The sequence below is a fragment of the Strigops habroptila genome, chromosome 12 (genome assembly GCF_004027225.2).
Source record: "Strigops habroptila isolate Jane chromosome 12, bStrHab1.2.pri, whole genome shotgun sequence".
NCBI lineage: Eukaryota > Metazoa > Chordata > Aves > Psittaciformes > Psittacidae > Strigops > Strigops habroptila.
The window spans coordinates 717188-742187 of NC_044288.2; the positions used below are offsets into that span (position 1 = coordinate 717188).

Consider the following 25000-nt stretch of genomic DNA (forward strand, 5'->3'; position numbering starts at 1 on the left):
CTCTGCTGCTGTGTGCAGAGAGAAAGGGGCAGCAGCTCCATCACCTGGGTTTGGCTGTGGTGGTGCTCCTTTGGTGCAAGATCCCCTTGCCCCCGGGGTTGTCAGAGGGAGGGGAAGGGGTTGGGCTGGTCTCTGCTGTGTGGACAGAGCTGGGCAGGCGCTGTCCCCTCCTGCCTTCAGCCCAAGGTGAGGGGTTTGCCCGTGGCTTGGATGTTTGGATCGTAGGATGTGGTGACTGAGGATGAGCAATGGAGTTGAGCCTGGGTCCCAGCGTGGGGTGTGCAGGAGAGGCTGCTGGTCATGGCCCTCTGAGCACGGAGGGGAGCAGCTCTGCGTGGACAGCTTGGGCAGTAAAAGGGGGTTCAGATGAGCCCTTGGCTGAGTTGGGGTTTGTGACACCCCCAGGGGATGGGGACAGCCTTAGAACAGCGTTTGGAAAGCAGAGGGATATGGGTGACACCCACCACTGCCCCATCCTGCCCCTTCCCACAGGCAGCCTCACGCTGGCCCCTTCCCACTCACACACAAGCAGAAGTGCTGAACACGGGTGTTTAATGTGCTCCTGTGCCCCGCAGCGGGCAGCACCGCGCAGGTCCCGGTGGCCACCTCTAGCAAGAGCAGCTCTTCCACTTCTCCTTCTCCAGCACCGGAGCCTGGAGCGGCACCGGCAGCGGGACACTGCTCTTGACCCCATCCCAGGCCTCGGTGGCTGCCAACTGCCCCGTCCGCAGCGCCTGGTAGATGGTGACCGTCAGCATCTGAAAAGCCTGGACCACGTTGGTGGCGTCCTTGGCCGAGGTCTCGATGTACTGCACCCCCAGCGCGGCCGCCAGCTTCTCCGCCTCCCTCCTGCTCACGCGCCGCTGCGCTGCCAGGTCGCTCTTGTGTCCCACCAGCAGGAAGACGATGCGGGACGGCTGCACCGTGTCCGTCACCTCCCGGTGCCAGCGCCGCACGCTCTGGAAGGACGCGCGGTTGGTGAGGTCGAACAGCAGCATCCCCCCAGCGGAGTTGCGGTAATAGGAGCGGGTCACGGACCTGGGGCACAGGAGAAATGGGGGAGCATTGCCCCTGCCTGCAGCACAGCCCCTGAGCTCCCCCATCCCCTGCAGCCATGGTCCTGGTGCTCTCCCACCAACTCCAGCCATGGCCCTGGTGCTCCCCCATCCCCTGCAGCCATGGTCCTGGTGCTCTCCCACCAACTCCAGCCATGGCCCTGGTGCTCTCCCATCAACTCCAGCCATGGTCCTGGTGCTCTCCCATCCCCTGCAGCCATGGCCCTGGTGCTCTCCCATCAACTCCAGCCGTGGTCCTGGTGCTCTCCCATCCCTTACATCCATGTCGCTTGAGCTTGCCCATCCCCTGATGGGGCAAAGGGGTGCTTGGGGGGTCCTGTACCCCCTTTAGAGCTGGATCAAGGGCTTCCGAAGCAACCCCAAGGCCTCCTTTCCCTGGAGACACCCTTGGTTTTGGCTCATCTGGGCCCCTGGAGCCTGCCCGGGCATTGTGGTTCCTCCCCCAGCAAAGGGACACACTCCCTGTGGTTGGGCTCACAGCACCCTAAATCCAGGGGCGCCCATGGCCAAAGCAGGACTCACCTGAACCTCTCCTGCCCGGCTGTGTCCCAGAACTGCAGCTTCACCCTCAGCCCTGGCTCCAATTCCACAAACTGGACGTAGAAATCCACCCCGACCGTCTGGTTGATGGCATCCAGGAAGAGGCCCTCCGTGTAGCGCCGCAGCAGCGAGGACTTGCCCACCGTGGAGTCCCCCAGCATGATCACCCGGAACTGGAACTGCCACTGCGGCTCCATCGGCACCTCCGGCCCCGCGCCGGCAGCGTGTGCAGGCAGGAGCCAGCTCCTCCACCCAGGAGGCGTTCCCGGCCCGACATGGGTGGCCCCTTTGGAGCCCCTTTTATCCTGGCTCCATCCACATGGATTCACCCAGGGGGAGCCTGGTCCTGTTTTTCCTGTCGAGTGACAGACATTGAGGGGGTGACAGTCCACCAGCGACCCCCCCAAAGCAGAGCATCCCCCATTGCTCAGCCTGGAGAAGAGAAGGCTCCTGAAGGGGAGACCTTAGAGCAGCTCCAGAGCCTAAAGGGGCTACAGGAAACCTGGAGAGGGGCTTTGGACAAGGGCCTGGAGGGACAGGCCAAGGGGAATGGCTTTAACCTGCCAGAGGGGACATTGAGATGAGCTCTGAGGCAGAAGCTCTTCCCTGTGAGGGTGCTGAGGCGCTGGCACAGGGTGCCCAGAGAAGCTGTGGCTGCCCTATCCCTGGCAGTGTTCAAGGCCAGGTTGGACACAGGGGCTTGGAGCAACCTGCTCTAGTGGAAGGTGTCCCTGCCCGTGGCAGGGGCTGGAGCTGGATGAGCTTTAAGGTCCCTTCCAACCTAAACCAGGCTGGGATTCTATGCCATGGGTTGAGTCTTGGTGCGTCCCAGCACTCGGAGCAGCCTTTATTTAGTGTGGGAAAGCCTCAAGTTTATTAAAACCACCCCTATAGGGAAGTTAGTTATTCAAAGCCCCAAAACTAAGGCTTTAAATAACCCTTGTAGGGACACAGCCCCAGGGGTGGGTGCTGGGCACAGCACAGGGAGGTTTGGGGGTCACCTGAGCACCCTGACAGCCCCTTCCCTTGGGGAGTTCTGAGTCCCAGCTCCTGTTCAGTGTCCCCCAACCAGACTGGGGAGCTCCAGAGAGACCTGTGGGGTGCCACAGGGGCTCTGGGGTCCCTCCATCCTGACAACCCAGAGTGCAGTAGGGATGGGGCAGCACCACGGGTGGGTGCTGATGGGGCCGTATCTGCGTCCCTGTCCCCATCTCACCTGAACCTCTCCTGCCCCAGAGGGGCAGCGCGTCCCTTGTTCCCCCCCCTGCAGCACCTTCCCTGGGGACAGGGACAGCTCCGGCCTCACAGCCACCCAGGTGGACAAACCAACCATCCCCAAGAGGAGGGAGAAGCCACCAGGTCCCTCCTTGTCCTCAGGATGTCATCTGGTGTCATCACAGGCCAGCTCTGTCCAGCCATGTGCTTCTGGGGACAGCCATGGGGCTGTAGGTGTAGGAACACGCTGCCAGAGGGGCCGGTGCTCCCAAGGAACCAAACTCCCAGAATTAGGAGGGAAAAGGGCTCTTGTGTCCCTGTGACGGCTGCATGGACACCGGGAATAACTCACTCTCTCCAACAGCTCTGAGGCTCTTCCCCCCCATTTGTTCTCCATCCTAAGAGAACGGGCAACTTGGTCACGGGGGCTCCAGCAGATGTTGGCAACATTGGAAGGTGTCACCTTTGTCTGTGCAGGAGCCATTCCAAGCACCCCCACGTCCAGCCACCAACAGGAACCCACCTCGAAGGATCAGGTGGAAGAAGCCACTGGGATTTAGGGCTCATCCCAGCAGGATGCAGGTGCCCCGGGCACAGGCACCACCACAGCCCCACGCACCCCAAACCTCAGCGCACGGGACGCAGCCAGAGCTTCAAGTGATTGTGTTTATTCACCCTCCAAGATTCCATACCCAGACCCTCCTCCAAGCTCTTCTCCTTGGAAAACTCCACAGTCCTTCCACACAGGGTTGCAGCAGGAGCCAAACAAGGCCCCTCTCGCTGGGGTGCAGTGAGTGGAGCTCAGGAAGGAGCCAGGATGTGGCTATGCAGAACTCCTGCACTGCAAGCCTCAGGGACCAGCTCACATCAGCTCCATGCAGACCTGAGGAGGGAGTAACAGACAACTCAGCTCAATGAAGGGCAGCAGCTCCTGATGTCACAGAATTCCCATCTATCCCCTCTGCCCACGGTGGGTTTGGCTCCTTCTTGCCTGGCCTCAGCCCCATATCCGCAGGACTCATCCAGCAGTCTCCAAAGGAAGGATCATCACAGACCAGGCTGTGCCCGGAGGGCTGCCCGATTAAAATCCTGACTAACGAAGCCCATCATTCCCAGATGAAGGACTGGCCACTTCCAGCACGGGCAGAGGCAGCTTGAACCGTCCCTTTCTCCCCCAGGACTGGTGAGATCCCACTCAAAACACCAGCAATTACCCACTCGGGACACTCACCCAATTCCATGTCAGCTTTCCAGGATCAAGGGCCTAAGGAAGGATGGATAGGGGTTCAGCAGCTCTTTTCCACCAAGTAATTCCTGAAAAAACCAGCCCCAGGTGAGGATCTGAAGCCGGTGGGTTGCTGTACACGAGGAATTGCTGCATCAGATCCAGCCCAGGTAAACCCCAGCGTGCGAATCCTCGTGCTGTGCCCAACATTTATCCATGCTCACTCCCACCCCAGCCTTCCCAAAGGAACACCAGCACAGGCTGTCTTCCGACTGGCCCCTCTCCCTGCAGCACTGCACCAGCAGAGGCTGAGACCAGCCTGAACGTTGCTTTTCCTCCTTTTTCGACCACGAGATCGGTATTCAGATCTGATGGGAAAGGGATGCGGAGGGACAGGACACAGAGCTCGGAATGAGGGCCTCACACTCTCACCTCAGCTCTAACACCGCTGGTTATGGCAGGTCATGGTCATCGTCCCAGCAGCCCAATGACCCTGGAAGAACCACAAGACCCCCCAAAATCAGGAGCAGGCTGCAGACTGATGGGTACACCCCACTGATACCCCCAACACACACAGAAACCCCCCAAGTTCCTGGAAGTCTATAGGAGGGGCGAGTGACAGCAACAGGCAGGAGAGGCCCAGCAGTCAAAGACCTTCCATTGCTCTGGCATGTTGTTGGAGACCTGCAGCTATTGTACAGAGCCACAGCTCTTGGATAAACATGCACCAGCAGCACTGAGCACCCCAGCAAAGGCTGGGAATGGCTCAGAGCAGCAGCAGGAGCGATCCAGCAGGTCTGGTTCCGCCACAGTAATGCTGGCGAGAGAAGTCCCTTTATCCCACCCATGCAAGAAACAAGGGGAGTCTGCAGTTTTTCATGCCTGATACTAGGAACAGGGAATCCTTGTCTGCAGGGGCTGAGTCCAAGCATGAGCTTGTGGAAGATCCACGGCCCCTGGAGCGGGCCCCGCGCTGGCACTACCTGGTGCTCAGGCCAGGGGGGGCCATGAAGGCAATAACATTCCCAGCAGAGAGGGAGCCTCCAGAGCCTGGATCACACATCTCACCTGTCCAACGTTGAGCCCGGCACCAACCATCCCATGCCCTGGGATCACCTTCCATGCTGGATGCTGCAGGGGAAGAACAGAGTTGAGCTTCACACACATGACAGAGGGACCTTAAAACTCATCCAGTTCCAACCCCTGCCACAGGCAGGGACACCTTCCACTAGAGCAGGTTGCTCCAAGCCCCTGTGTCCAACCTGGCCTTGAACACTGCCAGGGATGGGGCAGCCACAGCTTCTCTGGGCACCCTGTGCCAGCGCCTCAGCACCCTCACAGGGAAGAGCTTCTGCCTCAGAGCTCATCTCAATGTCCCCTCTGGCAGGTTAAAGCCATTCCCCTTGTCTTGTCCCTACATCCCTTGTCCAAAGCCCCTCTCCAGGTTTCCTGCAGCCCCTTTATCTGGACGCCCATGTGTTTTCCTGCCATGTTGCCGCACAGTTATGGAGGTTTAAACTGAGCGGCGACCGTCGAGGAAAACCCTTCGCTCTCGGCTCCTTTTTGACTGCATCTGCCACAGCACCGAGACAGACGCAGCTTCGATAGGGCCGCGCAGGGGCCCCCCGCCCCGCAGCCGCCTCTCCCGCGGGGTGGTTCTGAGTTCAGCCCGCTGCGGAGGCCACTCACCCGCGGAGCTCACATCATCTCCCCCTGGCAAGCAGGAAACAAAGCCATCCCGCGGCCGCGCTGCCCCGCATAGTCCTCGGCAGCGCCCCGGAGTAACGCGCGGAGCCGCCGGGGAGGGCAGATGGCGGCGGATTGTGCCCGCGGGTCCTGCCCTCTCCACAGCCGCCATCGCAGAGAGAGGGGGAAGTCCCCGCGCGGTGGCACTTTATAGGGAGGCAGCGCGGGGGCTGATTGGCTGTTGGGGCTGGGCCCTGCCACACAGCCTTATGGGAGTTGTAGTTCGTGCCGCTTGTGGCGCCCCCATCCGCCATGCCACCCCCCTTCCCAAGGCATAAAGGCTCCCCTCTCCCCCCACAGCAGCAGGGAACCACCGCCCCAAGCAGCAACACTGTGATTTATAAGCTTCCCACCCCACCTAAACAGTCTCCAGTCTGGCTGGCACAAAGAATTCTCTCTCCTCCACCCCACAAGGGGTTGCTCTTCCAAAAGGGGATGGAAGCACTCACGTTTTTTTACAGCAGCCACAGTTTTCCTTCCTTCCTTCCTTTCAGAAGTCGGGGAGAACACCCGACCCTTGGGGAATGGAAGGAAAGTTTCTTGGAAACAAAAGCCTACCTGCCAAAGCAATCCTTCTGTCAGGTTCCCGGCTCATGACCCATCGTCAATGGAAAGGGTTTTAAATGAGAGCACTCACCGACTGGTTTGGAGTGACTGCTGGAATTCCTGCAGATGCTGATGCCACAGCCACCATGAGAAATGGGGTTGAAAAGCCGGAGAGTGCTTCCAGCCCCTGAGCCCTGAGGAAAGTGCAGAAAGGATGAGGGACAACAACAGTTAGTTTTAAATCCGTCCTGAGCAAAATGCACAGATTAAAAACCATTCATAGCACTCAGGAATCACCCTTTCAAGCTGGTAACGCCACCACAAACATGCCAGCTTGCCAACAAAATCAACTTGGTACTCATTTAAAGCAGATGCCTGGAAATGAGCCCCAATCCTTGTGTGGCCCAAGCTCTTCTAAAGACAGCCCTTGTCAAAGCTGCTCCCATCCTCCATCTCCTGCATGGATCTTGCAGCTGCTTTGCCAAGTCACGAGGCATTCATTCCCTGCATGTCCTGGATTCTCCTTGGCACAGGGACTTGTGCAAAGGGAACCTAGAAATCTCTCTGTCAAATCCCAGGGCAGGGCAGAAACTGGGAGATCACTGTAGCAAAAGAAAAACACCTTCCCAAAAATTCAAACCTTGGTAAACGTCAAGTGTTTGGGAAGAGAATCTTCCAACTGGGTGAATACCCAAAACCTGTGATGTTCAGTAGACTCAGCCCAGCATGAGAAGAGGGATGGAGATCCAAAGACGAGCAGAGAAAATCCTATTGCATGTCTGCACTGGGGAGGCCCTGAGGAAACCTCCTGGCCTGGCTGGGAGCCTCACACCAGTCTCTTGGGTAGCATCCACAGGATGGGGAGCACTGGAAGATGCTCCTGCGTTACCGAAGAGGCTGCAATTCCCACCACCAGACAGGTGGGAGCAGACATCCCACAGGAAAGAGCTCTGTGGGAAGCTAACAGTAGGGAAAAGCAAGTATGAATCACTAATCCAAGTGGGTTACTGTGCCTGTGGCTCCTTGGGAATCCTATGTGCTGAGGGGACAAGACGAGCCCTTGCTGCGTACAGCTCTATCTATTATCACCTTAACTGATTTGAGTTTCCATTGCTTTGAGCCTGGAAATGTTATAGCAGAAGCAGCATGCTATTGTCTGAGGAAAACTGAGCGTGTCCCAAGCAGCGCCCCCCAAAAACCCTGCTCACAAAACTGACTGCACGTGGTAAAACCAAGAAAGGCTTTAACCAGGCAAAAACCTTTGTCAGAGTGACAATTTCTGAATCAGCTCTGTCAGTTCCTAAACGCAGCCATTGCATTTCAAATTCATACCCTATCCCACCACTGAATTAATTTAATGTCTAAATGAATCCCAAATGAAATCCAGAAGCTGGTGTATCCAGAACGCTTTACAAGACGCACTGGCAGACAGCAAACCTGGGAGGTAGAGATTCCTCTCGGGTCTTGTTTAGCAGAAGCTGGGGATGAGGAAGCCAGTAATGAGAAACTGAGTATGCAAAGATCAGAGCCAAACGTCCCTGCTACTCAAGAAGGATCCAGAGAAATACCAAAGGGTGTTTGGTACTTCTTGATGTGCGGGATATGAACCATCTCCTGAAACTGGTCCAAGCAACAGGAATTTTCTCTACTCAGACACACATGGAAAACATCGTTGCTGATCCCTATCAGTCCCCTCAACCCACACTGTGGGCTGCAATGGTGCAGACTCACATTAGCTAAAGGAGTGGCTTCAGACTCCTCATCCCACTGGAAGCTGGTCAGCATTCCTCACATGCCACCCCCACTGCTTATGTCAAGCTTTTAATTAAACACATGCAATGGCAACAGTCCACCCCACAGCCTTGCAGCTTCTGCTTTGGAAATCACCCCTGCTTCATGCCCAACAGGAACACCCACTCTTTCCAGCTCTGCAGTCGGCCAAACGTTTTTCAGTCTATGTAATTCCAACAGTAACCCCAGCAGATTGAGAGGAATCTAAATTGGATCATCACATCTTCATCAAGTAATGTAGTAAGTGTTTGAGTTGTTCTTGTAATTACTAGTAAATGCTGCATGCTGAAAGGCAGAGTATTTCATCATCTCCATTGCAGATTTTGATGCAATTTTCATAGAATCATGGAATCCCAGACTAGTTTGGGTTGAAGGGACCTTAAAGCTCATCCAGTTCCAACCCCTGCCACGGGCAGGGACACCTTCCACTAGAGCAGGTTGCTCCAAGCCCCTGTGTCCAACCTGGCCTTGAACACTGCCAGGGATGAGGCAGCCACAGCTTCTCTGGGCACCCTGTGCCAGCGCCTCAGCACCCTCACAGGGAAGAGCTTCTGCCTCAGAGCTCATCTCAATCTCCCCTCTGTTATCTTTTTAATTTTTGAGAATTTCATAATCCCACTGAGCTGTGATATCATCTGCCTTGGATTTCTTGCCTTTAGCACGTAAGGATAAAAGCAGAATTTACCTTACTATACGGAGTCCTTGTCTTTCATCTTGTGTTAGGCTAAATGGGAATTAATCAGAGCTTTTCCTGTAGCCACACATGAGCAACAGAATCCCACACTCTGTTTACTTGGATTCCAAAACACAACCCCTACACACTCCAGGTGACCGGCTGGTTTGTAGCTCCACATAAAAGTCTCTTCTGTGCTTCCTTCAGATGCTGCAATAATGGCCGGGAGCTGAAAATGAACATGAAGATGAGTAAGTGATATGCAGGAAACAGTGTGGAGAGATTAACAACTCAACAGAACGTTGGCTGAGATTCTCACAAACAATCCCCCAAAACTGGCTCCTGCATCGAGAGAACGCGGCCCAAAGCCTCACATCAACTCTCGCTCCGAAAAGGAAATGCAGGAGCTATTTTAAGCTCTGCAGCAACAGTAAACAGGCTTTGGTGGGTAACCTCTTCTGGCCTCTGTACTCCCAAACTGTTCTTTCTCCACCTAAGGAAGGGCCCAAGGGTCTGTATATACACAGCTCTGCTAGAAGATGGGATGCCCCATCCCTGGCAGTGTTCAAGGCCAGGTTGGACACAGGGGCTTGGAGCAACCTGCTCTAGTGGAAGGTGTCCCTGCCCGTGGCAGGGGGGTGGAACTAGGTGAGCTTTAAGGTCCAACCCAAACCACTCTATGATTCTATGAAACTGGGGGATTATGATGGGTTGGACCAATCATTACCAGCTTTCCACCATAAAAACAACAGTAGAGAGCAATATGATTTGCCACAGGGTCACTGTCTGTGCAGGGTGCTGCTCTGTGCTAACCTGCTCTGCTGTCCTTTAGAGACAGACTTGGATGGGGATGGCTTATCTGTGCACCAGGGAATATTACACAGCCTTAGAAGCACAGCATAAATTTATATTGATAAAGGAAGTGTGGCTTCAGGTCAAATTCGGAGGGCTGCACTATAAAAGCTAAAATCTGGATGGATAAGACAGGTCCAAAGGGACATCAGGGTAGCACTGTTGCAGCAGAAGAATGGAACGATCCAGAAAGCATTTAACAGCAGAACACAAACCCCCTTTACATCACCTCTGAAATGCCCTTTTCAAGAAGAAGGGCATCCTCTGGGCTGAGCAGCTCCATCGGAAGAAATAAAGCACTCTGCTCTCCTCCACCTCTGAAACACTACCAGCGCACGTGGGGAACATTCATTTCCTTAAATTCAGAGTAACTGAAGGTTAGGACATTGTTAACAGCCCACACCACAGTCAGACGCACAGCAGGAGGAAGGAACTCACAGCAGAGGAGGACACAGGGAGCCTGCAGTCATTCAGCAATATGCTAATGGCAGCACATGTCACTGTTCCCCCCAGATTCACAGCACACAGTCGATAAGCACACACCACTGCAGCCGATAAGAAGACCACAGACTGACAAATACATCACAATTATGGACACAAACAAAGGGATAGTAGAATTAGGCTTTATGAAAGTATTGAAATCTCGTGGCAAATCTCTGCATCAACATGGGCAGGGAGGCAACGAAATGCTTTGCAGCAGCAATTTCAGTTACCAAACGATTTCTTGGATAGACATTTATTACAGGTAGTTTCTGTTCCTATTTCTCCAAGAGTTTAAGGCACAAAAGCCTGGAAAGGGCTTAGAACATGTACAGAAGTGCGATTATTTTTGCTTTCACCTCTAATGCAACATAATATTAGCTTAAATATATTGCTTGTTCATCCAGCTTATACAACATCCAGTAGAAAACTGCTTTCCAGGCTAGCAACAATTTGTTGCACAATATGGCAATTGCTCTGACCCGTTTTTGCTGCAGGATCTTCAGTTTCACCAGATGCACTCTGACAGGACAGTGGAAGTGAAATCTCATCATCTGAATGAGACCATTTTTCATCCACAATGAAAAAAAGGCATAAGACACAAAATAACATTTAAACAAGGCTGCTGGTAAAAGTGTTTTAAACTGGTTGGCTGATGGGGAATTGTTTCCTCAGAGACAAGTGGAGAAGCAAGCCAAACGTGAGAGAGATCACCAGATAGGAGGCATCGGTCTGTAGTAGTTTTACAACTCTCCTTTCTGTCTTTACTCTCCAAAAAGCTCTTCAGGTAGATTAAGAACACCGAGCTCTAAACGTGCTAGCTCAAAGAGAACATAAGCTTTCATCTACGTGGTTCTTCCCCGTCCTCAAGTTACAGCAACCTTACCCAGTCACTGTGCAATACGTTAGTGGTATCCAGCAATGATTCTTTAAAAGAACACATTCGTGGGAGTTGGATCAGAGAACTGAAGATGGTTAAATGGGCAGCAAACCAGAAAGATGGGCAGGAACCAAAAAGCAAAGGGTAATTTTACTTAAAAGACCAACTTTTTTATTGTACGTTGGAGTAGAGTCTTTCCCCTGTGCCATCTCGCTGAGAGTTTATAAATTACAATTCCCCAATAAGTATTCAGAGTTCATTTCAAGACAAAAGGAATAAAACTGTTGCAGTTCTAACTTTCACCATGAATAAAAGTTTACCATGATGCTCCTATGATACTCATTCCGTACAGGGAAGGCCACAGTCCTCCTGTACTTCGAGTAACAGACCTGGGTGGAGAAAGGGCCACCCCTCACTACTGCAGGGTCCTGGTGCAGCATTAACAGTCTGGAGCACGCTGGCGGGCTTGTCACACAGACACAGTGCCTCAGCCTGAGGCTATAACACGGCTGGAATCTCTGAGGAGACAGTGTCCAAAGGCTGCCAATGACAGTCCATCAAGGCATCATAGAGCTCTTCACTCTGTTCCATAAACTGTTTATTTGCTTCATGGACGTCTAGCTGAGGTGTTGGATCTAAAGGAGGAAAGACAGACAAATAGGTCACATACCAAATGCGTTAGGAAAAAAACCCCACACCCCATAAACGTGTTAGTTTGATTAAAACAAAGCTGAGTAGAGTCACAAAACATTCCCAGCACTTGCCCAATCATGAGCCTGACTAGATCAGCCCTTTCTGCAATGGGTTAAGAAACCACAACATCCAAGTATGTCCCTCTTTGCAGTGGTGACTGCCCCCATAGCAGAGTGAACGGAGAGGACGCGTACCTGCACCTCGCAGCCCAGGGTAGCCACTTAAACTGCCAAAGAAGGTGGGTAGCACTAAGGCACCGACTGCCAAGTGGCGGAGCGGAGGCGCAGGCACATGGTCCGTTCTGCTCCCTCCACTACAGGGTCAGAGCGGCTGCTGGGGATGGCTGGGGACCGTAGGTGCTGCAACAAGAGTCACCAGAGCTCGTCTGCCAAAGCCTCGGACATCTCAAAGCATTTCACAGTTAGTAACCCAAAGAGTGCCAGCAACACCCAGTGAATGACATGTGAACACAGCCCCGAGTTGACAGTTGTTTGTAAGAAATGTTTGTAAAGCATTTTGGAGCTGGATAGGAACACAGAGGGCACAATCCTGCTGCTACCAAGGCACACTTAACATTTCCCAATCATTGACTCATCACATTCCCCAAACCACTTGGAGGATGTAAAGCTCACCGAGCACCACCCACAATCTACAGCTCAGGTTATCAGAGCAGCACAATCACACAGGTTAGTGAGTGACTATCAGAGTGTGAAGCAACCAGCTGACTGAAGGAAAAACTACCAAACATTCAGGAATAAAAGGCTTGTAAACATGTTTGGCGTTAGCTGCATCGTGTTGTAACACATCGCAGCAGCACAGAATTCAGAAATGATACACTGGTGATAGATTATTTCATTTTTCCTCCAAATTTCAACCTATCAATTTAATCAATGAGAAAAAGACACCCCAGAGATTGTCTAACTATAGAACTGGTGTGTTTCAGAGAAAGAAAAACTCTCCTGAAATGCTTTCAAAAGCCATTCAGGGCTTTCTCATTGATGTTGATACTGATACCTATGGATCCTGTAAAGGATCCAGCTGCTTTCTACTATCACCACATGGAAGAATAAGCTACACTACACAGTGCATATTCCACTCAGGACAGACATCTGGAACTGCTACCATGAAATGATTATTTTCTTGCATTAATAAATGAAAACTGCTGTACATTTATCTAAAACCCCAATGTGGTTTAGTGGCCCACTTCAAGCAATGACTGCTAAAGGAAGTATTTGATCACTGTGCTAACTGATGTGATTTCTTTTTTAAACTAAAACCACAGTGAAGTATCCTGGGCTCTAAATTCCAAGATTTTACAGGAAAATCGAATATCTACATTGTTTTTTGTAGCATAATGGAAAGAAATACTCTAAAAAAGGATAAAGGTTTGAGTACTATAGAAGATTAAAATCTCAGTGCTGGTGAAGTCAGTTAGTTTCAGTCCTCACAAGGTTCAGACTAGGAACAGCAACTGTAAAACAAGGAGGCAAATTTTCTCAGACCTCAGATTTACTCAAAGATGAAGGTATATCATACATCAAAATGAAGGGGCAATTTGAGAAAGACTATCTCTAATCCATGCAGAACAGACAGACAACTTCAATACAGAGTTCAAGAAACGTACCTTCCAATGCATCCTCACCAACTTCTTCATATGTCTGCAAGGGAAAACAAAACCCTTAGGACAGCAGAGATTTATCTTTTCTTTAACAGACACCACCTGCTGATCACTGCTGTCACATACTGACTTGTAGCTGACTGATGACAACAGAATTCTTCACACATAAGCCCTGTGTTCTACTCCCAACAGACTCCATGGGGGAGAGCATAGAACCATAGAATAGAATCAGAGAGTGGTTTGGGTTGGAAGGGACCTTAAAGCTCATCCAGTGGTGATGTCTAGTGGACACCTTCTACTGGAGCAGGTTGCTCCGAGCCCCTGTGTCCAACCTGGCCTTGAACACTGCCAGGGATGGGGCAGCCACAGCTTCTCTGGGCACCCTGTGCCAGCACCTCAGCACCCTCACAGGGAAGAGCTTCTGCCTCAGAGCTCATCTCAGTCTCCCCTCTGGCAGGTTAAAGCCGTTCCCCTTGTCCTGTCCCTACAGGCCCTTGTCCAAAGCCCCTCTCCAGGTTTCCTGGAGCCCCTTTAGGCACTGGAGCTGCTCTAAGGTCTCCCCTTAAGGAGCCTTCTCTTCTCCTGGCTGAACCTCCCATACTAAACTTCTGAGGCAGCAGTTCTTGAAATTCCTCTGGTGTAGCTGGGTCCTGATTTGTTCTACCCTCTAAAACTGCCCATATCAAGAGAACCTTTCTACCATGACAACTCTATTAAGAGACCCTTTGTGTCCTCCAGACCTTTCAACCCCTCCAGTCCCAACAATATCGCCCCACAAAAGGCAACGGTACACAGCAGGATGTGCTTAACAGTTTTGCTTCCTCATATTAAGGCCCTGGAGCTTGAAGATGAAATGTACCCATCACTGTTTTGTAAGCTATGGGGTGTTCCTGTGCTGCCAGACCACTGAAGAGTGAGTACGTCGTGCTGTCCTACCTGGATTGTGCTCTGGGTGTATCCATACTGGGGGTAGCTGTAGCTGTAACTGCCCGTGTTCTGGTCATAGCCCCACTGCGCGTAGTAGTTGTGATATTGTTGGTAATACTGGTTATAATTATAGTTGTACATCTGATTGTACTCCATTGCTTTCACACGATTACTTGAAAAAAATAAAGCAGGAATAAGTTGCAAAGAATGCAGGGCCATCAGGTAAAAAAGTAGTGAAAGAGCTTAAGATACAAGATGGTGCATAGACAAGGCTCAGTCTAACATGCAAATTCAGTCTTTAAAATAGATCCACTATTGACTGCAGCAGTATTTATCATTTGCATACGTTTGCAGAAAGAAAGAAGTGGTTTCAATTAATGCCCTTTCCTATATTCATCTTCATGAATAAACATTGCTTTTATTCTTTATGAGTTAATTTAGTATCACTTCCTGGCTTTGGGAGGGGAGGAGTTCAGGACTAGGAGCCTCAGTTTAGAACAATCCTGAACCATGATCCAGATTCCTGGGTCCTTTTTTCCTTCTGATAAATAGGATGGAGTGAAGTGCTCTGCAGCTTCCTGACACAAGGTACTGAGTCTCGCTTTACAAGAAGAGTTAAAGACTTAGAGCCTTGCAAAAGGAATGGCGTTTTCTTTAGTAAGAATGAGCAAAACCCTCTTCCCTCTGCCACTGCTGTGCAGAAGCCTAAAGCAGTGACTCCTTGACCCCAGGCTCTCTGAATCTGTGTTCATCAATGCACAGAGCTGGAAGGGCCCATGAAGTGAAAAGGACTACAAGTAATGAAAGAAAGAAATGCTTAACATTAAAAACCTTAAAAATAGCCTGTGTGCTGCCTAAAATCCCCATTCCTTGCCATCAAGTGGCAGCTCTTCTCCAAGGAATTAGGAATCCCACCAGATTATTGAGATGGGAAGTAATGAGATGACAAATCTTGTTTGAAAATGAAAGTATGTCATACATCAAGCTATGTCTAATGATGAAATTAGTGAGAAGTAGGAGGAGGGAAACAGCAGCGATCTTCTCACCACGATACACCCCCTTTTTCTCTTCCTCATCCCCCCAAGACTTCTGAGGTGACTGAAAACCTAAATGTTATTCAAATAGGGAGCAATTACTATGATTCGTATTACCCTAGTGCTACGAGCCCCAAGTCAGAGCAGGATCTCATTGTACCAGGTTCTGAACAAACACAGAAAACAAAGTTAATCCCTGCCCCAAAAGACTTATATTTAGTAGACATTATCATAGAATTAGCAAGGTCATTGAGCTTTGCTCTCTAGAAATCAAGAAGCAGATTTAGACTATTGCAAATTAACACAAAGGAACATTATACTTTCAAAACAATCAGATTTAAATTCAGTGTGTGCACATGAGTGTGTATTTAATAATGTATACAATTCAAAACAGTGTAAAATGCTTAACTCTCAAGCTAACATTAGAATTGTTTGGGATTTCTGGGCATTCCGATACTCTAGCTACTTGTTCCATGGATATTCCTTCACTTTGTGATGGAAACATCCAGGAATTGTAGCCAAAGCACTAAAAGACATTTAAAAAGACACCTGGTTTCACTTCACAGTGCTCTAGTGAACACCTGGCTGCTCTTATACTCACGCTTTTGGTATAGCCACACTCAAGCGTACAGGTTTGGAGCCCAACCCGACAGCTCCTTGACACTCTGTCAGTGCTCTTTTCTGCTCCAGCTCATCCGTGAACTTCACGAACCCGTAACCTCTGCAGAGATACAGAACAGCTCAAATGAAACAAGAGCAAAAGAAGCCACTTAAAAAGATGTATTTACAGTGAAGGCAAAATCAGTGTTGAAGAACACAGCTTTCGCTAGGGCTGTCCCTGCTTTTAGTGGAGACCTTAGAGCAGCTCCAGTGCCTAAAGGGGCTCCAGGAAACCTGGAGAGGGGCTTTGGACAAGGGCCAGCAGGGACAGGACAAGGGGAATGGCTTGAACCTGCCAGAGGGGAGATTGAGATGAGCTCTGAGGCAGAAGCTCTTCCCTGTGAGGGTGCTGAGGCGCTGGCACAGGGTGCCGTGCCAGTGGATTCTGAGGAATTGGAAATGAGCTGACACAAGCCATGTTGAAATGCATGAACAGTAGCAAAGCCTCAAATCTACACCAGGAGGATACAGATAATCTAAATGGTTGCGAGTCAGCATAGCACTGACAAGACAGAGGCACTGCTTACAGCTAGAAGTGCCCCACTGTGAAGGAAAACATCACTTTTCTGTAGGATTGACTAAGAGACACTTTCTAATCAAGTCCTTATTGTAACAGGAGAACACTCAAATAGGCTTTTATTACTCTGAGCAATGGCACAGCCCCTTTGGTGTTCTCAACAGTGGACCTGAAAACAAGCTCTTAACACCAAGCTGCTAAAACCTGCTCTGACAGCACAACTGGAACAGGGCTAGCACACAGCCAGCAAGCCCTGGACTGCAGCAATCCTGTAGTGTGGTGTTGGCAGTTCTGCACAACAGCCAATATGAATTCCCCTCCAACCCCAAAGGTCCTTTGCGTGGGATTCTGATGCTGTAGTGAGTCAGAAGCAATGCAACAGCATCCAAGAGGGCAGTGCCAGGATCCCAGCATGGGCTGGGCTGCCTCCTGCAGCAGAAAGATCAAAGACTTAGGTGTGGGAGGGAAAGAGGAATCCATCTGGGTGAAGGAAGGAGTTTGGGAGGGAAAGGGCTTGTCCACCTGGGGAAAAGAATCAGCTGTAAGCAAGGGTGTACACTTACAGCACATTATCTCTTCTGTGGGAACTCTGCAACACCACGTAACATGCTATTTTGAAAGTGGCATCACGTAGTGCTCATAGTAGGTCCCCACTGGCAGCTAGCACAGAGCAGTCCTGCCCCATGACGCGCAGGATCTTGCATAGCAAGCTATACACACAAGTCCAAAACTTTTAAGTCATTTTAAGGTGTTAGCACACAAAAGTGTGTAAGTTTCTAAGCTGCTACAAAGACTCCTGCAGCCTTTTGAATGGGACCAGGAGTAAGTGAAAGCAGGAAGATTGGCAGTTCCAAAACAGAGATGGACAGAGAAAGGGTGGGATGTAGCGTACAGGAGTAGATGCTGGGTGCAGCAAGGGAAACAGTGATTCTTCCAACTTTTCCAGACAGTTTTTTGCACACCAGTGGCTAAACCAGGTTTTAGTACAGAAGAAAACCCACCTAGAAATCATTTCTTCGTGGCCAGGACATTCTGTCCTGCCCCTGCAGTTAGCAGAAGCCCTCCAGGCTGCACCCTCATCAGAAAGCAAAGAAGCCAGCACAGCTCTACAGCATCAGGCTGCAAGCTCCTCTCTTGCCTCAACAAGAGGTGCTGGGAGAAAGCTTTGAAGCTTTCCTGATTTACCACTGGGCACGTCCACAGGCCCCAGGTTCCTCTCTCGCATCACACCAACACTTGCAGTTGCCTCAGCTTTGAGTAACTGCACAAGTCACAACAAAGCCCCTGGCAGCAACACCCTGGTGCTGCCAGGGGAGATAGCCATGCTCTTCCCAGCAACAGGACTTTAAGTCCCTGCTCCTTCCCCCTTCCTGAGCTACCACAGATTCCCTTTCCCTGTGGTCTGCGCTTACCAAGACTTACCAAAGCCCAACTATTGGTCCAACTCACATTACCCAACAGCTATTTTGTTGGCAGAGACTGAAGCAAAACAAGAACCACTGGGTTTACACCTCTGAGGAGGTGCCTGGAGCCCACCCCACAGTGCTGGTCTCAAGTGAGGTGGCAATAACAGCACGATACTTAACAGCCAGAGAGTGAGTGAGCAGCTCTGCGAGAGGTTCAGGTTCCACATGAAGGGTTCATTACTAAGGACGTTGTACACCTCTGGAACAGGCTGTCCAGAGGTTGCATTATCCCCATCCAGGGAGGTTTTCCAGGCTACACAATTCCTGGTTGACCTGATCTCATGTTGGCAGCCGTCCTGCTCAGAGGGGGAGGTCAGACCACAGACCTCCACAGGTTCCTTCAAACCAACATGTCTAAGACTGAGGAACCTTATGTGAGAAAGAGGAGAGATCACGAGCCATGTTCTGTAACACACTGCCAACACACAAAAGGCATCACACTGAGTGACAAGATGCTGTGGGGACTATCAAAACCCAAGCACACTGTAGCTGAACGTCCAAGAACGTTGTATTCTAAGCTTATAGAACTATACTTTTCCCCTTGCTGCATTCTATCTTTTCTGTTGCTGCATGTGAAGTGAAAGAGAAGAATGAAGAAAAGATGACTTACTTGGATACTCCTGCCTGGTCCAAAACGACTTTGCCACCTCTACACGAGGGATAAACTTTAACAAAGAATTCATATAACATGCCATCATCCACATCAGGAGTCAGGTCTCCCACAAAAAGGGAATATTCTGGACTAAAGAAATCAAGAGAAAACTTCTTAAGCACAATGATACAAACCAAAGAGGCATGCTGAGTGACAGCTAACAGCCTGAACTGCAGAGAGAAGTGATATTAAAAGAGCTTTAAATGAATAAATCAAAGTGTCACCAGCTAAGTTGCGTTGGTGACTAGAATTGTTATTGACGTTCTGTTTCAAGTCAATTCAAGCAGCACAACCCATCTACTCACTACTGCTTTTTATTGAGACATAATGTCATTGCTTAGTTCTCACAGGCTATCTCTGGGTTTCCAACAGGGCAAGAAAACATTAAGGTCTCATTGATAGATTTGCTATTTCCAACATAATGATTTTAAATGATAATATACAAATGAGATACTTTGGTGCTACAGAGTTTAAACACTACAAAGACTCTCCCGACATATCTGCTGTGCCACACAGAAAGCAAAGCATAAACCCAACAGGCAGTCTAAGTTATCCTCCCTCTGCTGGCACTGAGGAACTTGTGGGTTTGTGTGTTTTGAATGTCCTTTGCAAGGCAAGTGATACAGAGGCATTAAGTAGCAAACTTCATATTAAATACTGAGCATTTACCTGTTATCAGGCTGTTTTCCATACGTTGCATAATTCAGTTTAAATCGCTTTGCCTGAAACAAGGCAGAAATGAATCCATGCATTCAGATGTTCTCATGTGAAGCCAGACAATTCAGAAACAATACAATACACTGATTCTGGCTGCCTGCAATGGATCTCTGACATCTGCAGTTCTCAGCACGTGCTACATAAATCATCCCTCTATGCAACACCATGTTTGGAATTAAACTGTGGCTAAAGATGGGTATTCTTGAAACTAAACTCCAGTGATTGTCTTACTCCTTGCAGGAGCTGCTCTCTTTGTCTCTAGTGACTAAGGCGGCATTGAGGAAGATTAACTTCCTTTAATCATGGGCTCTGATTTGAATATTAAACAGGGCAGGTGAAACAAATCCCTCCAGGCTTCTCATCTATCCCTTCTGATGGGGCCGCCGTTCTCTCAGGGAGCTGACCAAAAGGCTCAACCTGAACTTCCCAGTTTCCTGCTCAGGGTATTAATTACACTGAAAGAGGTGTAATAAATTTACTTTACTACGTCACAGTGTAATTGAGGCAGTTCTAGAGCTGCTTTATGAAGCAGTCATCCCAGCTCCTGCAGCCAGCTCCTGTGGGTACAACGGGCAGCTGTGTCAGCCATCCCATTTTAATCTATTCCACATTGGAGTCAACACGCTAAAATTAGCCTCTGTGACTATTCTTCCTCCTAACTACCTTCTACATATCTGAGACATTTGTTACGTACTGCAGTTACACAACAGTCTAGCTCCTTCTGCACTGTAAACAGGTTGGAGTAACTTTGGTTTGCTAAGGGTCAAGAATAACACAAGGCTTAAAAGTCACATTTCTCTTGCAAATCCAAGTTACTCACAACTCAGTATGAACTCACAAGTTCATTTTGTACATATATAAGAACTTACACACTGAGACAAATTAAGATGGAGGTACAACTGGAGAGAGACAGGACTGTGGAAGGGATACTCAATCTATTTTTTCCTTGTTCTTTTGCATTAGTCCAACTTTGGTAATAGTAAAAAGGTTCAGAAAGAAAACAGAAAACCTAACACCACACCAGTTCTAATCCTGGATTTTATCACATTCACACAGAAATGAGTGTTTTTTTCAACACTTTTCTGCATAAGAACATTAATACTTTTATGTTCATTTCTTTAACTCGAAAGAAAAGGAGAATCCCAGTTTGCTAACTATTGAATTTGTCTGGAACCATTCCAAATACAGATCTGGTGCTATCTATTCCTTTCCAGTTGTGGTTCTCAACTGGCTGACTCCAGTTACTCACCGGTGTAGCACCAGGAAGCGGTTTTCCATTGATTTTGTGTAAACATTTCTCTGCAGTAGCTAGATCTGCAAATTCTACAAAGCAATAGCCTGCTGGAATTCTGAACACAGGATACAGGAGAGAGAAAGAGTTCATTTAAAACACATTTTACATAACCGGGAGGGAGTTTGCTATAGTTGCAATACTTAGAACCATTTCTGTTTCAAAGACAAGACAGCAGCACCCAAAAAGAAGACAGCAAAGGAATGTTGATCTCAAGTCAAGTGGTAGCCCCTACTTACCAGTGAGTCATGTTAACCTAAGCCCATAGAAAATAGTCTGGCTCACAAACAGTTTAGTTCCTGCTTTCATTCACTATAAATTTTCCCACCCAATTGCCCCAAACAGTTGAAAACTGAAATGACAACATTTACAAGAATATAGAAGTCAGAATTCCCACCTCTGCCAGCACCACACACTAGTACCACGATGAACACCAGCCTGGCACTGAAGCTTTCAGCCCAGTTACAGGCAGTGTAACTCCAAGAGAGACTGCCTGGCACAGGTACACCTCTGAACAAGTGCTGACGTGCTGCTGGCTCAGGACTAAACCTTGGTTTGCTGATGGCCAACGAGCCAGCAACTGTCCTCTCCACTGCTACCACCATACACCCAGATTGGTGGCAGCAATGGTGAAAAGCTCAGTGTGAAAACCACCCTAATGCTGACAGGACCACAGTGATGCCACACAGAGGGCAAATGGCTCGATCCAAAGGCACTGGCAGAACAAACTGAGAACAAGCATAAACAGTTACCCTGTCAACCTGTTTCGAATGATTTTTACGCTCAGTACAAGCTCTCCCATGGTGGCAAAGGCTCTTGAAACAAAGTTTTCATCCATATATGGCTCCAGCTATAAAAGCAAGAAAGAAAAAATTAGGCCAAGGCATCGACAAACAGGAGAATTTTTGTGTCAATGTCCCTCTAAGCAGTTAAAACATTATTGAGAAGTATTTTACCCTTACACTTCAAAAAGAAGACTCATTTAAGAGGGTCGATGCCACTCAAAACCAGCAGGCATGCATGAACCAGGCTCAACAGTCTGCAAAGTGGAACCCAAGAGACAGCATGAATTTCAGAGAACAGGGAGCTTTCACAGAAGGACAAAAGCCACTCAGAAACATACAGCAACAAACTGAGCGTTCAGTACACGGAGGAGGGGACAAGGAGGTGGCAGGCTCCTTCTGTGTGCACACGGAGGTCGGGCCAGCACTGTCGGGGCACTATGAGGAATGGGTGGCATGTCCCCATGGAGCTGGGGCAGGGGGTTGCTGAGCTGTGTCTACCTCCCATACCATGAGATACACAGGGCAGGACTCAGAGAGGGGACCTATAATGGCATCCCGCAGTCGGTCTGTGCTTTGTGCTGCCCGTGGTGCACTGACCGTGGGTTTGTCATAGGTGACAGGGTGGCACTGGGAGTGTCAGAGGGTGTGTGAAGGGCAGTGAGCGCACACGCTGGAGAGCAGGTGTCTGTCTGGTGTAAGTGACTGAAGAGCATGAAACAGTGCTGCAATTTGGACCAAATGTATGAGGAAGACCAGGCTGGACACAGGGGCTTGGAGCAACCTGCTCCAGTGGAAGGTGTCCTTGCCTGGGCCAGAGGGTTGGAACTGGATGAGCTTTAAGGTCCCTTCCAACCCCAACCAATCTGGGATTCTCCAACCCCAACCAGTCTGGGATTCTGTGAAGGGACAGAGGGAAAAAGATGCCTCTCTGTGTAACAGAAAGTGCTGAGAGAACTAACTGAAATGAAGGTTTTGTGCAGGGGACATACCAATGGGGAGCACTGCACGCGGCAGGTAGCACGGGCCTGGGATGTGGGGGAAACATCTATGGATACATCTGTAAGTATCTCTATACCTGTGTGAGTCAGACAGACGGCCTCGTGGCAGCTGACAGCCCGCGAGCACGTTGGTGTGTCTGCCAGGTACCAGGTGGCTCTGCCACTTGTGCAAGTGACAGAACGCACCGGCTTGTGCAGTGCCCATATTGCACCCATCAGGATGCGCAAAAGGTGGCAGATGCCCTGTGGAAGTGTGAGTGTAAAGCAGAAATGACCCTGCTACATGTGCCAGGAGCAGGAAGCAGCACTACTCTGTCCACATGTGCCGTGCACAGGGTGATCCTGTGGAGTGTGTGCACAGGAAAGCCAGACTCATAAAGGCAACAGGTAACTGTTCCTTAGCTATGTGTGCGCATGTTTCAAAGAGCCACGGCCTGCTTGTGAGAGTGCTGACTGGAAAGGATGGCTTTATGGTGGAGAGGTGGTGGATAAACCTTTGTGTGGGTAAAAGAGAAACAGCAAACTCCATGGAGTCTGCTTGCACAAGCAGCAGGGAGTGGAAGACTCCCTGATGTGTCAGTGTGCGTGTGTGCAATGCAACAGCAAACTTGCTGTGTGTGAGTGTGTGTATGAGAGAGGCACCCAGCAGGATCCTCAGCGACCCCACACACATGTGAGAGGGACTGAGGAAGGCTGCAGGGTACTTGTGTGTGCAGGCGGGACCAGGCAACGTGCTGCTGTGAGTCTGTGAGGAGGCAGATACGTGTGCAGGTAACAGGCAACACGGAACCTGTGATACGCTGGTGTAACTGCACATGCCTGGCTGTGAGTACGTGTGTGCAGCATGTGGCAGGCACCAAGGACACCACGACACCGTGGTGGGACTGTGTATATGACTGTGTGAAACGACAGGCAGTGCAGGAACACTGCCTGCCGATGTGAGCACATGCAGACAAGAGTGTGATGGGTGCCAAAGCACTACAGTGCGCTGGGTGTGAGTACACATACTTTCATACACGTATAGATGTGTTTCTATTTCATACTCACACATGTACGAAAGTGCGTGTGTACAGTGGAAAGGGGGAGGGACACAGGCACAGGAGTATGAGGGTGTGTGGAGTGTGAGTGAAGGGCAGACAACAAGGGGCACTGTGGGGTGTGTGTCACTGTCAGCATGCACATGAGCAGGCAGTGAGAGACACCCCAGGGGGAAGAAGCATTTGTGAGTGCGAGCGTGCTGCAGGTGCACAAGCAGGGAGAAATGAGGGAGATACTGTGGTGTGTAAGTGCTCATGAGTGTGTGTACATGTAGAAGCCTGCAAATCCTTATAAGCATATGAGTGCACCCACAGTGTGTGGGGAGGTAGTGAGGGATACTCTTGGGTAGGTGCATACGAGCATGTGAGTGCCTACAAGTGTGAGCACAAGCATGTGACCTGAGCAGCACAAGCACATGTGAGAGTAAGTGATGCCTCAGAGTGTACGACCATGAGCATGCAAGTGCCTACGAGCACACAAGCAGTGGATAAACCCTGGACACATGCAAGTGCGCAGGCATGTGAGCGTGTGAGTGAGTGTGAAAGTGCCTAACAGAGCACAAGCAAAGTGTGAGCACACATCACTGCCCACAAGCGCACCAGTGTGTGCACAGGCAGCCGGGACACTGGCGTAAGTGCCACGAGTGTGCCAGTGGCAACGAGGGTCCCTCGGTGTGTGTGTGTCTGCCTGTGTCTGTGGGTGTGTAACTACTCACCAGCGTGCTGGACTGGGGGCAGAGCCTCCGACTGTGTGTATGTGTCAGCCTGCGAGCCTGCCAGTGTGCACAGGAGAGAGTCGGTCACTTCAGGAGCTTATGCGGGTGTCAGCGTGCGGGAGGGTGTCGGTGTGAGGGTGTCAGTCAGTCGGTCAGTGTGCGGGTGTCAGTTCAGCCTCAGGGTGTCAGTCAGTGTGCGGGTGTCAGTCAGTCAGCCGGGTCGGTGTGCGGGTGCCAGCCGCTCAGCGCACCCCAACCCCGCTCTCCCCGGTGCCGCCGCCGCGCCGGCCGCTGCCCTCCCTCCTCCCGCCGGCCAGGCCGCCCCCGCCGGCCGCCTCACAAAGCCCCCGCGCGGGTCCCGGCCGGACACTCACGTCCCCCATCCACAGGCTGGCGGCCATGCTGCTCCCGCAAGGCCCCGCGGCGGGTCCAGCGGGGCCGCGACTCCCGGCGCCCGGCCCGGCCCCGCCGCCGCCCGCCTCACGCCGAGCCCGCGGCCCGCCCCGCCGCCTCCCGCGGGCGGAGAGAGCGGCGCCCCCGCCGCCAGGGGTGCCCCGCGCTGCGGCAGCGCCCCCTGCCGGCAGGAGGAGCGCAGGCGGGGGCGCTCAAGATGGAGGCGGCTCTGAGGAGAGGGAGGGAGGGAGGGGTGGGGGGACGGGGTGTCGGGGGTGGGTTTGGGGTGCTCGGAGGTGGGGGGCTGAGGTGAGAGGTGGGTCTGGGAGGAAGGGGGTGGGATGGGGGGGGCTGAAGGAAGGGAGGGAGGAGGAGGAAGGAGCTGAGGGGCGATGGTGGTGGTGGGGATGGCGTGTCAAGGCTGGGACCAGGGTTGGGGACAGGAGAGTTCCCCTGGGGCAGGGGGAATGCC

At 50.9% G+C, this 25000-nt stretch overlaps 2 protein-coding genes, 1 long non-coding RNA gene and 4 other non-coding genes across 12 annotated transcripts; all 7 read right to left on the reverse strand.

Moving 5' to 3' along the window:
- Positions 1 to 535: 535 nt before the first annotated feature.
- Positions 536 to 1882, reverse strand: RAB42 (RAB42, member RAS oncogene family). The gene is made up of 2 exons (XM_030504217.1): positions 1599 to 1882; positions 536 to 1038 (listed from the first exon to the last, which is right to left on the reverse strand). Exons 1-2 carry the CDS (start codon positions 1811 to 1813, stop codon positions 609 to 611), a joined length of 645 nt encoding a protein of 214 aa, XP_030360077.1. The 5' UTR covers positions 1814 to 1882; the 3' UTR covers positions 536 to 608.
- A 1938-nt stretch (positions 1883 to 3820) lies between these two features.
- On the reverse strand, positions 3821 to 3890 carry LOC115616217. The gene has a single exon (XR_003994241.1). It is a non-coding gene; the product is annotated as a small nucleolar RNA SNORD99 (small nucleolar RNA).
- Positions 3891 to 4316: 426 nt separating this feature from the next.
- On the reverse strand, positions 4317 to 4449 carry LOC115616211. Its single transcript, XR_003994235.1, has one exon. It is a non-coding gene; the product is annotated as a small nucleolar RNA SNORA61 (small nucleolar RNA).
- Positions 4450 to 4654: 205 nt separating this feature from the next.
- On the reverse strand, positions 4655 to 4784 carry LOC115616210. Its single transcript, XR_003994234.1, has one exon. It is a non-coding gene; the product is annotated as a small nucleolar RNA SNORA44 (small nucleolar RNA).
- Positions 4785 to 5528: 744 nt separating this feature from the next.
- On the reverse strand, positions 5529 to 5672 carry LOC115616207. The gene has a single exon (XR_003994232.1). It is a non-coding gene; the product is annotated as a small nucleolar RNA SNORA16B/SNORA16A family (small nucleolar RNA).
- A 773-nt stretch (positions 5673 to 6445) lies between these two features.
- On the reverse strand, positions 6446 to 10106 carry LOC115615937. 2 transcript variants are annotated; one of them, XR_003994181.1, is made up of 3 exons: positions 9894 to 10106; positions 8825 to 9041; positions 6446 to 6542 (listed from the first exon to the last, which is right to left on the reverse strand). It is a non-coding gene; the product is annotated as an uncharacterized LOC115615937 (long non-coding RNA). The 2 variants fall into 2 exon arrangements; XR_003994182.1 differs by lacking the exon at positions 6446 to 6542 and adding an exon at positions 7730 to 7826.
- A 167-nt stretch (positions 10107 to 10273) lies between these two features.
- TRNAU1AP (tRNA selenocysteine 1 associated protein 1) lies at positions 10274 to 24685 on the reverse strand. 5 transcript variants are annotated; one of them, XR_003994183.1, is made up of 11 exons: positions 24510 to 24645; positions 21352 to 21449; positions 20558 to 20657; positions 19261 to 19313; positions 18550 to 18681; positions 15898 to 16017; positions 14272 to 14434; positions 13342 to 13375; positions 13166 to 13188; positions 11912 to 12076; positions 10274 to 11659 (listed from the first exon to the last, which is right to left on the reverse strand). XR_003994183.1 is itself a non-coding variant. In XM_030504667.2 (10 exons), exons 3-10 carry the CDS (start codon positions 21435 to 21437, stop codon positions 11523 to 11525), a joined length of 825 nt encoding a protein of 274 aa, XP_030360527.1. In that variant the 5' UTR covers positions 21438 to 21449; positions 21562 to 21638; positions 24510 to 24656; the 3' UTR covers positions 10274 to 11522. The 5 variants fall into 5 exon arrangements, 3 of the variants coding, with proteins under 3 accessions (XP_030360527.1, XP_030360526.1, XP_030360528.1); XR_003994184.1 differs by lacking the exon at positions 13166 to 13188; XM_030504667.2 differs by lacking the exons at positions 11912 to 12076; positions 13166 to 13188 and adding an exon at positions 21562 to 21638 and having other exon boundaries at positions 24510 to 24656.
- Positions 24686 to 25000: the final 315 nt, after the last annotated feature.